The 15,898-nt window shown below is 43.2% G+C and overlaps 1 protein-coding gene across 1 annotated transcript in view; it reads right to left on the bottom strand.

The window, feature by feature from the left end:
• Positions 1–15,898, bottom strand: part of LOC142568180 (uncharacterized) — a 190,661-nt gene that overhangs the window by 96,796 nt on the left and 77,967 nt on the right. Inside the window, exons 3-4 of the mRNA XM_075678238.1 lie at positions 13,054–13,171; positions 7,797–7,849 (exon numbers count right to left, since the gene is read on the bottom strand). Of these exons, the coding sequence (XP_075534353.1) occupies positions 7,797–7,849; positions 13,054–13,171 (171 nt within the window). The remainder of the gene's footprint in view (positions 1–7,796; positions 7,850–13,053; positions 13,172–15,898) is intronic.

Raw genomic sequence — 15,898 nt, 5'->3', positions numbered from 1 at the left:
CAGCATTTATACTTTTTCGGAGAAGAAAGAAAAATGCCAAAGGCTGCACGCAACCCCGAAGGGATACAGACGCCGAGGCACCTTCATTACAAGGAAAATGGTGTTGCCAGGCATTGCAGAAGACTGCACAGAACTAGCCAATGCTTGAGGATGGCTAGAATGAGGCTCACGCCACGTGACCCCTCGATCTCTCTGCAACCCCCGCGCGCAGCGCCCTCATCTCGGCATTAGTCGACCGCGTGATTTACGGCCTGTGGCTGATTCATGCCTTCACAGCGGCAACAGTTAGTTGGGGGTGGGCCGCCATGGGGTCTTCCTACCTCTGGGTGTATAAGCCCGGCGAATTCGTCGCGCTGTGGTGACCCTCTTAAGCATGCAGTGAACAGTAAAGAAAACAAAAAAAAATATTTTTTTGGGGGGGGGGGGCTGTGCTGGAAGAGCAAGGCTATGTCTAGGACGAAGAAAAAATACGCATGAGAAAGGAGAATGTCCCGATCGTTTTTCTCGTAAGATTGCTTCAATGCGCTTATCGGTGTGGATGGCGTCATCTGACACATCGTATGGCAAAATTTTTTTACGTATAGCTATCTTTTCTGAAACTGCTACCTAATATAAAATAATATTTAGCAGAACCAGCGCAATATAGAAAGTGTCAGTTCATAAAACCCCATAAAAAGGAGAACGAAAGTTATCTCTCAGAAGATAAAGGTGAAAAGATAGAAAAGGAGCAATGCCATTAATTGCTGTTAATTTTATTATTGTTTATTCAACTGAAAACGCACAAACAAAATGGCGTCCAAAGAGTCACTATCGCAGGACACCGTAGAAGCAAACAGTATATGAAGACATTGAATCAATATATTCTAGACTGATAAATTAATCATCTATAAGCCTGGAGACGTAGCGTTTAAGCAGACGCAGATTTTTGCTAAAGACAATGTCACTACTTAACGTGTCATGCAATTCTTTCGCGATAAATACAGCCTGCCACGAGTACGGCATCTTCCGTAGCTGCGTTGGTGAGCTCCGTAGTCATGCCCCGACTTCGCTTTCTTAATAAGAATTCTAGAAAAAAATATAGTCCGAGATATTTCATGTCAACTCGCCACCGCTATCGTAGTTCATTCCGCATTCTCGTTGCGTTTTACGTTTGTGCATATATATATATATATATATATATATATATATATATATATATATATATATATATATATATATATATATATATATATATATATATATATATATATATATTTGTTCTACGCAACAACACTCAAGCCTCAGTGTTCTTTCTGGGCACGTTAAATAAATAATAATTATTTATTATTTATTATTTCGGTGGTTTGATCATTATTGCTGCGCTTTCAATCAAGCGATATATTGCAGTGCTCATCAACGTAAAACTCTAGACAACACTTACTTTGTTTAGCGCAAAACAACCAGCACAAGAAAGACGACAGGACCAGGTGCTACTCTCGCCAGCCTCTAGACCACAAGTCCATTCGTTTATCACGACGCGCAAATAAAGTAAAAAAAAGAAACAATAAGGAAATAAAAGCTGCAGCAGACATTCACAGCGAATAACCCTCCCCCCCCGCTAGACCAAGTAGAAAATTCAAGAATTGATCCCAATTTTGATTCTTTCCTTATCGTCCTCCTTTTCTTCTCGTCCTTTTAGGTTTGATGTATGTACGTATGTATGTACGTATGTATGTACGTATGTTTGTATGTATGTATGTATGTATGTATGTATGTATGTATGTATGTATGTATGTATGTATGTATGTATGTATGTATGTATGTATATACGTATGTATGTATGTATGTATGTATGTATGTATGTATGTATGTATGTATGTATGTATATATATATATATATATATATATATATATATATATATATGTGTATATATATATATATATATATATATATATATATATATATATATATATATATATATATATATATATATATATATATATATATTCTTACGCCAACACAGTAACACAAGTTGTCTCCCAGTTAGAGTTGCTGGGTATGCGATCATGGTTATGATACCGTCGTCACACCATCGTCGTCACGCAGTCGTCGTCACACCATTGTCGTAATGCATATCCTCGAGAAGCCGTTGTGGTCCTTCCAGCTTCGTCATTTGGCTTTCGTCATGCCGAATCTATCCCGCCTCCTAAGCTGACACGGTGTCCTATGTTGTCTTATAGCTTGGGTCATGAGGCATGCGCTCACGGTCGTGATGCCGTCGTAATCGTTTCATCGTCCTCATTCCACCCCTGCGATGCCATCGTCGTCATAGTCATCATGCATTCGTCGTCATAGTGTCTGCCGTGATGCGGTTGCGGTCGTTTCACTGTCATCATGAAACCGCGGCGGTATCATACAGTTGTCGTCACAAATTTATTGTTATACTATCGTCATGGTGCTATCGAGGCTGTTTCATCGTCGTCATTCTAACTTCATCACCCGAACCTCGTCATGCTGTCTTCGTTTTACCATTGTCTTAATGTCGTCGCCGTCACGCTGTCGTTTGACCATCCTCATTATTTCAGACACGTCAACTGATTGCCATCATGCCATCGTCATTGTACTACCTGCGTCGCTCTATTGACGTCGTCCCGTTTCCGGAATTATATCGTAATCATGCTGCCTTTAATAAACCATGATTATGCAGTCAATTTCATGCCATTGCCGTCAAATTGTCACTCTCCCGAACCCATTGTCCTGCCATAGTCGTCAGTTTCTCCTGGTTGTGCCGTCATCGTTACTAGAGCTTTGTCATATTGTTGTGGTCATACCGTCGTCGTCCCGTCATTGTGTTTACACACTCGTAGTACTACCATTGTCTTCATTCCGGCGTCTTTGCGATGTCCTGATTATACCGTCACCATCATTTAAGAATGGTTATCCCCTTATCGCGCCGTCGTCTTGTTGCCTTCACCATTCGATCGAAGCCATTCCGTCATCTTTCCATCGCCGGCGCTGCGTCGTCGTGGTACAGCTGACGTTGCACCGTTAGGTTAATTGCTGAATTTGGCAAGCGAGTGCCACAGCAAAGGGGCCGATACCAGAGACATTGTATATCGTATATAGCCGAAGCAATTAAAGTCTCGGAATGGTCATTACAGATAAAAAATAACCGTGACTTCAGCAATACGGTGTCTCGCCACCTTGCTCGATTGCGAATTGCATTACTTACCATTGAGAGTCATTGTCAGATAAATTCTGCCATAACTCTTTTTTTCGTATTTGGGCATGGATGGCTCGGTATAAGCTGGCGAATATTGCCAAGCTGAATCTTTATCTCCTTTAGAATACAATGTAGTCATTTTTTCACTGATAAAAGATTAACTAGGCCATGGCAAGCGCTCTCACAATCTATATAGTCACAGTGAGGGGGCTCACTTCAAGGGGGCTCACCATCGGTCTTTGGTTTTTGCAGCTTTTCTTTTCTAGCTTACTGTTCTTTGTATAAGAGTGCATTTTTTCCTATTGTGGGATAATTTACTACTATAGGTGAAATAATTTTTCTATTTGATGAATACGTATGGCGATGTACGAGTCTACCTGCCGTATTCTTGAACGTTCTTTCACTGAACGCTTCACCTCGACTCAAAAAAGTTGATGCCAGCGCTGTCTCTCGACAAAAATGTCGCTACGCTTCATTGACACTCGGCGACGATTCTTGAGAAGCGTAGCACATCCTTAAGTCGAAGGGTGGCGATGTACTAGACACGTTGGGTGGATGAAGAACTTCGAATGAGGGATGGTTTCAAAATACGGGGTTGCAGCTACATATGTAAAACAATAACAAATATGTGACCTCACGATGCATGGCGCGGCAGTTTATGAGGATAAAACATGTTTATTTTTGACGAGGCAACAACCTATACCTTGGTGCGCCGGACAACGACATCAAGCACTTTAAAGAATGTGGTGCATTTATCCAGTCATAAAATAAACATACAATTTGCGTAAATTAACTCTTCCTTTCTGTTCTCGTCGCTTTCAAAGTTAGCTTAGAGAAATTAGACTTCTGGCAAAAGCGCATCAAAAGCCCGATGTATTTGCCCCAATCGAACACTGAAGTAGTACGGGCAAAACATAAAATCATTGCTTGAAGTTTCCGCAGTGAAATGACAGCGATGTCAGTGCCCGATGTCAAAGTATCGTGGCCAAGCAAACTGCACCTAGATAGCGCAAGGCCTGTTCACTTCGATCCATGACACCACGCTACCTAACCCGACTGCCATAGCATCTAATGGGGATGTTCTCGAATAAGCCTCGGTAATTTTGACGTCACCGCTTTCGTCCCGCCAGCCTTGGCAACGAAATTTTCGGACCAGGTAGCATGACGTCATCAATCGGAGTGAACAGGACTTGTGCTACCTTGGTGGTGTTGGCTACGCTGCTATACGCGGCGAAAATGCATTTGAATAACAGAAACACCGCCTCTACTTCGCGGAAAGTGTAGCGCCGTGGCGGTACGCCAATTGACACTCGGATCACGTGCCCCTCGGCATAATAGAGCAGCACGAGTCACGTGCTACCTTTATGTGGGGCCGATTCTCAAGTTTCTCCCCGCGATGGGTTTGTTCTCTGCGAGTCTTTGCAACCTAGAACTGCGGCACGTGCCGTTGGGGTAAGAAATAAAAAAAAAATAAATAGACAAAACGCCAGCAAAAGTGGGACTGAAGCGAAGGTTTAAAAAAGAAGTCGATTTGACGGTTGCGCGGCGTGCACAAATCTCGATTAGTTCCGGCCGTTTACGTCAGATCCGTTCTCCGGCCTAATGCAATCACGAGAAAAAAGAATATTGTGGGCAGAAGCAAGGAAGCAGTATTGCTCCTCCCTGTTTGGAGTCACGTGGACCGAACTATGACTGCGCGGTTGTAGAAACGGGTCACGCGTGTTCTAAAGGAAATGGGCTTTTTTAGAACTGCAGATAAATAAATATTACAAAAAAGAAAAATCCGTGTAGCACATTCGTGGGACATGCCTGGGAACGTGTATTCTTTTTTTAGTGTTCAGCATATATTCTTTACTTCTGTTTATTTTTTTCTGTGTTTGCGTGGAATGAATGAAATGTGGTTTGTGCTTACGGCATAAACTACCATATGCAGAGGTAGCTATTGACTTGTTAGACTAGATCAGTTTTGACAAGGTATAAACTAAGGCTAGTCATCGTTGAACAAAAATATAAAGTTGTTTTTCTTTTTTGCTTTTTAGGCAGCGAAAAAAAGAAGCTGCTTTACTAATGTGCCTCTAAACCCTCAGCCCTACAACCTGCGCAGAAAACAATTACCTTGCCGTTTTGCTGCGTCATTTAAGTATACCTAGCAAGGGTTGTAGCTTGCTGGGTTAAAGCGCCGGGGTGACGAAACATGTTCCAGCGCCGGGTCAAGCGGACAATCAGCGTCTTGCCCGAACAGGTACGGTCTGAGTCAGACGTCTCATAGAGAGATTAAAATCTGTAAATTCATAGCACATAAACAAACGCAGATCAAGTACTAGATTGTAAATTCTGATAGACAACTCGTTGCACTGCGTACGCTTGTGCACTTTCACATGACCGCCAGTAAAATTACTATTACGGAGCCTATCTAGGGAGACCGATAAGCTGAAGTACTCCAACAACTACAAGAAAAGCAGCTGAATGCGGTTGGCAAAACATGGGGCCCTTGAAGAAAGCGTGCGCCTCACACGTCGCTCTATCATAGAGTTTCATGCAATAATTTCTGCGGTGGCGCTGCGATCATTCAGCCACCATGGGAATGACGGGAAGGAAATGGATTTGTCTGATCGCACTGGTGGATTCAGACGTTCTTGTGGCTTTGTTTATTACGTTTCATCTGTCTTCACAGTCATAAATTTCAAAGCGATCTATACTTTACATTCATGCATCTTACGGCTCAACCTCTCAAGGTGGGTAAATTGAAATGCGCCAAACATCTCCACACGCTGGCATTCCCACAAGAAATTCACAAGGGCGTTCTATACCTCTTGTCGAAACATGTGTTCGTCGCGGAATGGTTTCATTTTCGGGCTTCTGTGCTTGAGCTGCTGTGTTCGAATCTTGCCGCCGGACAATATTAACAATGTTTGTTTAATTATTTCTTACAACGGTACACTGTTAAAAATGACGAAGTCGCAGAGACGTTTCAAGACAGATGGAGGAAGTTTAGGCAAATTCATGTCCTTCCCATAATTCCCATGCAGGCTGATCCGGCCCGATTGCAGCACCCGCAGACACTCACGCCAGAGTTCCCTCTAGTAATCATTGTATAAAAGTCTATGGGCTCTATAATTTGTTTTTAAAACTACATTGGCTTTCTTTTACCGTTCTTCCTTCCCTCCTCTCACTCTCTGCTATCCCTGTTTTCCCCTTTCCCATTCCCCCGGTGTAGGGTAGCCAACCGTACGTTATTCTGGCTACCCTCCGTGCCTTCTACTTATCCCTTTCCCTCCCTTTTTCAGTTACAGTTCTTGTGCCATGTTTTTTCGTCATTCTAGGTCAGTTGAAAACGACCTTTCGCGTGCAGCTGAATGTTTACTTGAAATCACAACACCAGTCTTTGAAGGCGAGAGCTTGAAAAATAGCTCCTAAAGAAGAGTAAGTGAAACATCCGTGCAGATATAAGATGCATTTCTGAATAACCGGTTGATCACTCCAACGTGATCGTTTTGTGTGGCATCTATGTTTGACCAACCACGTGCGCAGAGTGCCAACATTGAAGATTTATTGCCGGTTTTTCTACGCAGAAATTTAGTAAGAAAATTCAATGTGAGAAATTTCAAATAGAAAATGTAATGAAAAGCACTGAACTTTAGAAGACGAAATGGTCTTCTCTTAGCAGGATACAACATAAAAAACAGCAGTTGACTTCCAAGGCACCAGACCGCGCGGGGTTGTGTTATTCCACCAACTAATCCCAGATGCAAACAAAATCGTTGTCATGCGACCTTTCCAAAAAGACGTCGTGCTTGACACCTGCGGCGTGTCTGCTGTTCTTGAAGAGTTCTCATCGGCGGAAGCGATGAGGTATGCAACAGAAATGGACAAAGTGTATGGAACCCGCCGTGGTTGCTCAGTGGCTATGGTGTTGGGCTGCTGACCACGAGGTCGCGGAATCGAATCCCGGCCACGGCGGCCGCATTTCAATGGGGCGAAATGCGAAAGCACCCGTGTACTTACATTTAGGTGCACGTGAAGAACCCCAGATGGTAGAAATTTCCGGAGTCCTCCACTACGGAGTGCCTCATAATCAGAAAGTGGTTTTGGCAAGTGAAACCCCATAATTTATTTTATTTTTAGTGTATGGAATCTGAGCGTTTGCCTTTTCGAAAGTCCGCTGTACATTTCATTTCACTGTTGAGCCCGTTTTAGTACTGAGACTTCACTGCCAGCTGAAGCTAAACTTGACAATAAATATTTGCAGGGAAGCAAGCGCTTTATTTCAGCTCAATCAAGAATTAGGCTTTCACGTTTCACTATAATAGACGAGTGAAGATGTCTAAAATTACTCACTTATAATGCGATTATTTGTGGTTACCGCCTTATTTAGGTAACACGGAAGGTTTTGAGTACGAACTATTTGCAGCCTCACAAAGGAATATTGACTGGCGGTTATGAGGGCGGGGCGGGGCTTCACTGCAGACTTAAGTTGCGTCTGCCTATAGAAGACTCGTGACTGCCAGTAGTCATATGAAGTTAGGGAAACAAAATAAGTGATGCAACTTTCTGGCGGAGTTCTTTACGAATCATTGAATACGCGCCACTCACCATTTGGTCATTTGTCTTGGGCTTCCTGTTGATGTCTGGTACCTTGACACCGGCTGAAAAAAAAAAAAGAGCATCGGGGTTGGTTGCATTTAGGATAATTGCAAGCATGGCTGTGCAAACCAGTCATAAGACAGGACATTGCCTAAATTGTGCTATGCTAATTTTTCTTAACTGTTGATGGTTTGAAACCATTACGCGACTTGAGAAACAATCAGAAGCACATTTTATATTGCACAAGCGCGGTGTTGTACTCAATCCATGTTCATTCATTGGCTTGTAGCAGGTGGCGCTGTACGGCAACTCTTGAAAAGCGCTTGAAAAATATTAGGTTGTCTTTCCCCTGTTACAGTGCTGGCCAAAATATGACCGCGATATTGAAAGTCTGTATGTGCTCGAAAGACCACCATGGTTTCGGAGGTCTCAGAATTCAGAGCTTCAGAGAGAGTGTTCCACAATCAAGCGTGGCTTCAGTCGCAATATCTTCGAACCGATTAGGGCATTGTCCTTGATTCCGTGGATGTGTACGAGTATGCGTATATATTATTTTTTTTTCTGTGAATAATTTTGTGTTTTACGGTGAAGCTACTAGACTCTAGTTGGTCGGGCTTCTTTTTGTGGCGTGCTCACTCAAAACACGGCAGCTGGAAAGAAATTTTGTGTGAGTTTCCGTGTGACAAAATTACGTTTTCTCGTATACTCGAACTGCAGTATGAGGCTATCATGTCTGCAGCTTGTGTGGAAGTCGTACATTGCGAATTGTGTGACGCAGTTAACCTTTAAACATTAATTTAGTTGAATAAGGCACTTGCGCTTGGCGGACGGACCAGAAGAATGGGGATGTGTGCTGCACTTTCGGACACGAGCATGTGCGCGTCGTACGTACGTCGCTTGTGCTGGCAGTGCTTGTGCAACGTCGCCTGACGCGAGTTGCAGTGGTAGTACTTCTGTAACGTCTGCACCAGCTTAGCTGTACACCCATGTTCACGGGTGGAATGAAGGCGGATATTTCTTTAATGCTTGATCAAGTCGCCTCTTATAAATGCATCTTTACTAATTAGGCAGTTATTAGCTAGGGCTGTTTGTTCAGTGTCGCCCAAGTAAATCCTTTACTGTTTCATTTTCAGGTACAGAAGAGCGTGTTTAATAAACGTCGACGCGACATGGGCAATTGTTAATATGAGTGGGATTTTTTTGGTGCATTCGCAGTGAGAAGCGGTACACCTAACCTTATTATCGAATTCCTAAATAAGCGCCTTGTCTTTTGGAAAAGATGATTGTGTCAGCTTGACGCTACAGCAGTGCATTACCTTTTATTCCGTTTTCCTCCGTGAAGATCGTTACAAGTACCAAAGCAGTTCATCCGCGTGCATTTTCTCGTTTTCGTGATCTTTACGCCGAAGCTTAGGGACTGCCAAAGCCCCAGGAGCCTAGCCATGAAAAGTCAAATTACTCACAAATATACTAGTATTAAGTTGCGTAGCATGTCCGCATGTGGAACAGAACAGCGTCACGAAGCGTTACTTATTTCCATGTGGATCTTACGTTTTCGCACGCACAGAAGGCAAATTACAAATGTTCCTGCGTAACCAGTTCAGCTTCGTTCATTCTCATTTGGCTGCAGCACTATATATTGTTACTTGCTATAGGGATTCTCACGTTCAAAAAAGAAAAGAGGAAAGAATGACCACACAAATGCGCGCGGCTTAAGCTTCGGCAGCATTAGTATAAACATCGATGCCTGAGCCACGTAAAAAAAAGAAAAGCAATTGGCGTTGGCCTTCTGCATTAGAGAGTGTCTCGCTTTATCGTTTTTCATCGCTTCAAACGCCCCCCGCATCGTGATGTAGCCTCGCGATGCTCCCGTTTGGCTTTTCCCCCTGTCCAAGTTTACCCCGAGGCTTACAGTTGGGGAAGGGCTGCGCGCGCCGTCCCCTGTGGGGAAAGAGGGCGGCGGGAAGGAAGGAGCGCAATCACCCTCCTCCCTCCGAGCTCCCTAGATGGCGCCGCGGTCGGCGCGCTCCTTCCTTCCCCCCAAAATCGTCGAACGTTCCGATGCAGGGGCTGTAGCTCAAACGCGGGAGCGCCCGCTCGGACGGCGGTGGTTGCTCGGGGAGTCCAATTGGCATTCCGGGTAAACAAATTTTCACCCGCACGCGCCCGCGCCGCACTCGCACACACAGGCACCGGTTCGAGACGTTAACGGTGCGAACGCGCTTCGCCTGCTTCCCCGCCGTCACCCAGGCGCTGAGTCACGCCACGAGGTTTCGTAGCCGCCTCACAATTTACTTTGCCGCTGCTGTTCCTTTGCCAAACGTTTGTTTCTTTTTTAGTGGGCTCTGTATTGAACCCAGACCGATGTGCGTACTGGGATACAGTGTAAGTGCAGCAGTTCGCTTTTGAAGCTTGTTTCTGGCCAGAAAGCGCGGATTTTCGCATCGAGTGCGTGAGGTTGATGGAGAAAAAGTATTTTATTGTCTCTTGGCAAGCTGTCATCTGCCAATAACGCTGTCACCTCGCGACCACTCTTGCGGATGTAAGAAAAAACGGAAGTCGACTGCCATTTGCGCTGAGCTACGTCAAGAACGTCGGGGCCCACCCAGGAAAGTCGTGTCCACAGGGAGCTTCTTTATTTTTTCTTGTTTAATATTCAGTGACAGCAAAACAGAAACAAGGGCTTTTTTGAATAAAAAAGAAGGAGAAAGGTTTTTTCATCAATTGGATAGCCTCCAAACGACACTATCGGTTGGAGACATCTTTTTAAGAGTCCTTTCTCGATTAATTCTTATCCTTGTGCTTACGACTCCACGATTCTTAATTAAAAGAAATTGCCGACTACGTGTCATCAGCGGTTGTAAACGCCAATATTAAGGCAATATGTAGCGACGCTGGTGACAATCTTTATATCCATATTGCGCACGACGGCTAACTGATACCAACAGCGTTTTGAGGTCAGGCAGGGGTTTGTGATCTATAATTAAACTTTCAAACGTGTCGGGTCTGGATAATACTTGTGAAAGGGAATTAGGAGCTCAGAAATGTGGTTTTGCTACGGACCCTTATTAGAATATAGTAGTGCCTGTGGAACACGCAATGGAATCTTATAGTTTACTAGCGAATAAATTATTAATGAAGACATACGTTACTCTGCAACTGGAGAAATAAAACGCTACTTCATGCCAAGCTTTAAAGTGGGCCCTCTCAACCTTTTTGTTTTGTTAATTGTTATAGACTGAAGCTGGAATACGTCTGCTCCCTTACGAAATATCTAGAATTCGTAACGGCCACTATACTAGCCAAAGCACCACCGACGAAGAAACAGAGATTGAAAGGGACTGGCATGCACACGGGCTTCACTGCCGCTGACGAAATTTTCGATACTGTAACACTGCAGTGACTTTTTGGCGCTACTAAGCCCAAGTCACGTGATCACATCCCGGCCATGGCCGCTGCCCTTCGATGGGGTCCTATACAAAAGCGCTCGTGTACTGAGATTCGGGTGCACGTTAAAGAACCCCAGGAGGCGAAAATTATTCATGAGTGCCCCGTTACGGCATTCCTCGTAATCTCATCGTATCTTTTGGCACGTGGGAAACCAGAATCTACGAGGCGATCTATTTCAAGTACTACAGAGTTTAAAAGGAAAATTGGTTGTTGCGGATGTCGTAATTGTAGTCGTTGATCTGGATTACTCGAAGCGGCGGACATTACTTGCACAGGAAATTTAAACACATAATCAACAATTTTTTTACGAAATTGCACGAATTACCTTCGTAATTTGCTACTTTAAGCCACATATAGAAATTCACGATTTGTAGCTGGTGAGTTGGCAAGGCATATTCACTAGAATCAAATTCTGAGCATGGGAGGGGATTTCAGATATTCGGCATCAAACTCGCGGTAAAAACGCACTGTTGTTCCATTTACTTTTTGAAAAAGCGCTCTTTTCTGCTTTGAAGCACAAAGGTAGGTGGAACGCCCATGTATTTCCTTGCACACTTTCGCAATACACATGCAAAATTTGGTGTTATCTTGAAAATTTATTATAAGTGTATACGCGCCTTGAAAACTCACGTGCTAGAATTCGTAAATTTCAATATGTAGCGTAAGTTAACTAGGAAGTTAATTAGTGAATTTCCGACAATTAGATGAATATGTGTTTGAATTTCTCGTGGAAGTAATGTCCACCTCATTGAATATTCCAGCCCGAAGTAATAGAATTATGTCATCTGATACATGTGATTTTTAAAAATTCTGTAAGTGAAGAAGTGACCTCCCAGTGTAGTGTCTATAGGACGGTCGGCACAAGACAAATAACAGCAACGCTCCATTGAAAAACAGTCAGTGTCAAAAATAAATACATTGTGCACGTGATAATACCAGCTACTTGCATAAGTACTTGTTTTGCAAGTACTTAATACAAGTACTTACACTAAGCAACTATCACGAGTAGTACTTGCGTTATTGAATATTAATCATGGCACACACCGGCAAGAAGAAAAATATATGGGTAGAATGCTACACCACGCGATTTATAGAAAAGATTGGTAAAAGTTTATTAGAGCATAGAGAAGAGATGAGAAAAAAAGATCGGCAAAATCATGTGGCGTCTAAATGCAGATTTGACACGACCGATGTGATAAGAAAAAAAGTCGGGTACATGACATACATGACATGACGTACCGGCATGTATTAAATATCTTTCTTGGTTCGAAGGACAACTAAGGTCAGCATTTCTAAACAAGTGCTGCTGCTTTATTGCGTCCACTGGTGTGCGCATTAGATCAATGAAACAGAATAAAAATGGGGGGAGGGGGAATCACAACTAATAATGTCCCCAATGGTTTAAAGAGAGAATACTGTATCCGGCTGTATATAGCGACAATTCTTGAATTTTATGTGCACATTGATATGGGTGACTCATACAAATTCTGTATACTATCTAGTTACATTACGTATGCCTTACCATCAACGTCAATATATTTCAACTACACACTTCATTTTGTTCCTGGACTTTCTGGTGGTGGGGGTGTCATACTAAAATGGCGTACGCATATACATATGGAAGATCATGGATCGGTCATGCAAGGTCATGCGTAGGTTTTCTTAGCACTGAACAGGCAAGGGTAGTCGGAAACCGTATTGAGGGAGCGGTAGATGGATGTAATTGGGCTGCAGTCGACCTGATTCGGCAGATAACGATCATGTGAAAGAAAGTGTGGCGAATAACTAATCAACGCTGACTTCTCATGCGCCTTACCAACTGCATCGATGACGTCGGCGAGCAGCACTCCATCCGTGATGTCGCTCTGCAGGTCCTGGATGTAGCGCTTGTAGCGACTACGCTCCAGGTAGTGGTTTGCCCAGTCTGTGTAGATCTGCGCACAATGGAGAGAATCGACCTTAGATGAAGTCACATATGATATAACTATGATGCCACCATGGCATACAAACATTTGTAGAAGGTTACTGAAGTGACTAACTGCGCGTTAAGAAAGTAAAGAAAAATGCTTAACTGTAGCAGTCTGAAGCTCAAGGTTTTGTGATTGTTCCAGAAGTGACAAAGGCACGTATTCTAAGTGAGCTCCTTCGCATAGAAACGTTTTTCTTAGGCGTCTTGAAGCATCTTCGCGGACTATAAAACCTCATGCGGCGATCAATTAAATTACTCATTCTATAAATTTAGAAATTAAATTCCACCATGCCAAATATTTGTGCTGCTTAGTTAGACGCAGTTCACGCGGCCTCATAATAGTGATGAGAATGCTTACTTTGCAAAAAAAAGAGTGATACCATAACTTCGATGACCAACTACTTACGGAGTCTAAAAGCACAAAGAAAAAGTAGAAAACTAGTATTTTTATTAGTGATGTATTTTATTTGAGAAGTATCTCTATCGGCTATCAGGAACATCACCGAATTAAAACACCAGAGAACTTCGTGAGCTGAAGACCAAGGGACTTCGTAGCAGCCTCCACGATAACATATGCGTAAAACACTGACGAAAAAGAAAGAAAGCATCGGAAACAAGAAATTCATTGTAGGACTCGTTAGGTATTCAGGTCATGCATAAGCTTTACTTTCTTTATCTAAAGAAATGACGATTTATTAAATATTTTTTTTACTTCATAGGCGTAGATGTATAGTTCGGGCTTCATGTGAACTGTGAAAAAAAATATTCGAGCAAGGAAGAGAGAAAAAAAAAAAAGAACTGCCGAGCTCATTAGACGTTCATCCATTACACCGCTTCCTGACTTGTTTTCCAGGAGAGAAAGTTTGACAGCTGTTCGACCCTACCGAACGAGTCCCTAATGAACATACTAGACGGTTACTACTCCAGGGACATGTCTACTTGGAATGCACAAAATATAACATGAACTAGACAACATAAGAGAAACATCATTTGTGCCTGCCTGGTACCTTGTAACTCCACACACAGTTACACAAAAAAGACATTTTGTAAGGCTTACGTCAGCTTTTGGGAAAGCGCCAGTGTTCAGACACGGGATAATTGGAATGCTAATTAGAAATCAATCGGCCTACCTTAACTCAGCTTTTCCCTTCCAGAAAGAAGAAATGAAAGAACGATAGAAATCCAGCAGGCAGCATGCAAGATGTTTCAGTGAAGTCGGAGTAATTCCTAAAGGCAGTATAAGCTTATATGTAGAGTCTATATTTTGTTTTGGGCGAGCCATTCTTTGCACTATCGAGATCTTCTGCGATAATCGACCGATAATTTTGCAATTACGAACAATTACAATGTTAAGTGTCATACAGAACCACGGCTATTATACAGATGTAATTACAATGTTAATCCAAACTGGGTGGTGGATGAAGTGGTGGTAGAAGGAGAGCGGTAGCAAGTGAGCCTGGTCACTTGAACGACGTTGTTTCATGCTGACGACGACACGGAGAGGCTGGCAGGGATGATCATAGACGTGCTGTCAATCACTTATCACGCCACGACGTATGGACCGGTGTTACGTGACAACAGCTTCTCGGAGAGCCCCACGTGACGTGTTGGCAACCAAATGAACGCCAGTGAACCCAGATGAAATTGCGCTTCCTGGTGACGGCGGTCATAAACACGCCTCTGATCCTTTTGGGAGGCGTGGAACCGAGGGCGGGCGAGCTGGCGCGCGTGTTCAGTGGACACATACGTAGTCACTGGCAGTAGGTGTAGTCGAAGGGAGCAATGCTTCCAGTGACAAGGTGGGCTCTCGGGCGTACAAAATATAGTACGGTGACCAACCGGCTGTCTTATGCCGGGGTAAATTATAGGCCTATGCCATATTTCGTGAATGAAAACCACAGTCATGGCGGTCTGCCGCAACGTCCTTCGAGAGGATGTCATTGACCCTCTGCTTGAGACGCTCAGCGAGAACGTTTGTTTCAGGATCGCATGAAGTACTGAACTTGTGATTGGTCAAGCACGAGCTGAGGATGTTGTCGATGACCGAAGAGAGGAAGCTACGACCACAGTTGAGTGAGAAATTGGTGTGGAACAACGTGTACTATGGTAACGTTGTTGTGGAGAAATTGTATGACGTCAGCAGAATAACTTGTCGGGAGTACTCGTGTCATTGTTTGCTGTGCTAAGTAATTATTTCATTGAACATACCTCATTGCAGAATTAGAGACATACTGCTGCAGACATTGTTTCAGAAGATATTCTGAGACTAGCACTATAGTAAGGAGATATGCCCCTACAACATGCCACGAAAATTTTCTTAGAAAACGTCCTTTTGTTGAATTAACGATGCAGCTGAATTCTATCGACTGGAAGAAGCATAACTGTGATTTAAAGCGTTCGTTGTTTACGCGAATTGCCAGAAATTCGTGAGCTTGAAAAAAAAATTGAAGCCGAAACTTTAGAAATTTGTAAGTCAGCCTGAAAAATGGATATCGCAGTTTTGTAAAGCTCATTTGTTATACATTATCAAAAGTACACATTTGAAAGATTAGTTGACAGCTTACGGGAAGATAATGAAGTGTTTAAGACGGTCTCGGAAAAGTCGTAGGTGCATAGAAATGAGTGGTGTATTTCACGGTGATGTATAATACAAGAATTTTGTGGGCTTTAGTTGTCTAAATAGGTGTACTTT

This window comes from Dermacentor variabilis, unplaced genomic scaffold (genome assembly GCF_050947875.1).
Source record: "Dermacentor variabilis isolate Ectoservices unplaced genomic scaffold, ASM5094787v1 scaffold_17, whole genome shotgun sequence".
In the NCBI taxonomy this organism is placed as follows: domain Eukaryota; kingdom Metazoa; phylum Arthropoda; class Arachnida; order Ixodida; family Ixodidae; genus Dermacentor; species Dermacentor variabilis.
Note: the sequence above shows the minus strand (reverse complement) of the source record. Positions and strands in the feature narration are given on the sequence as shown.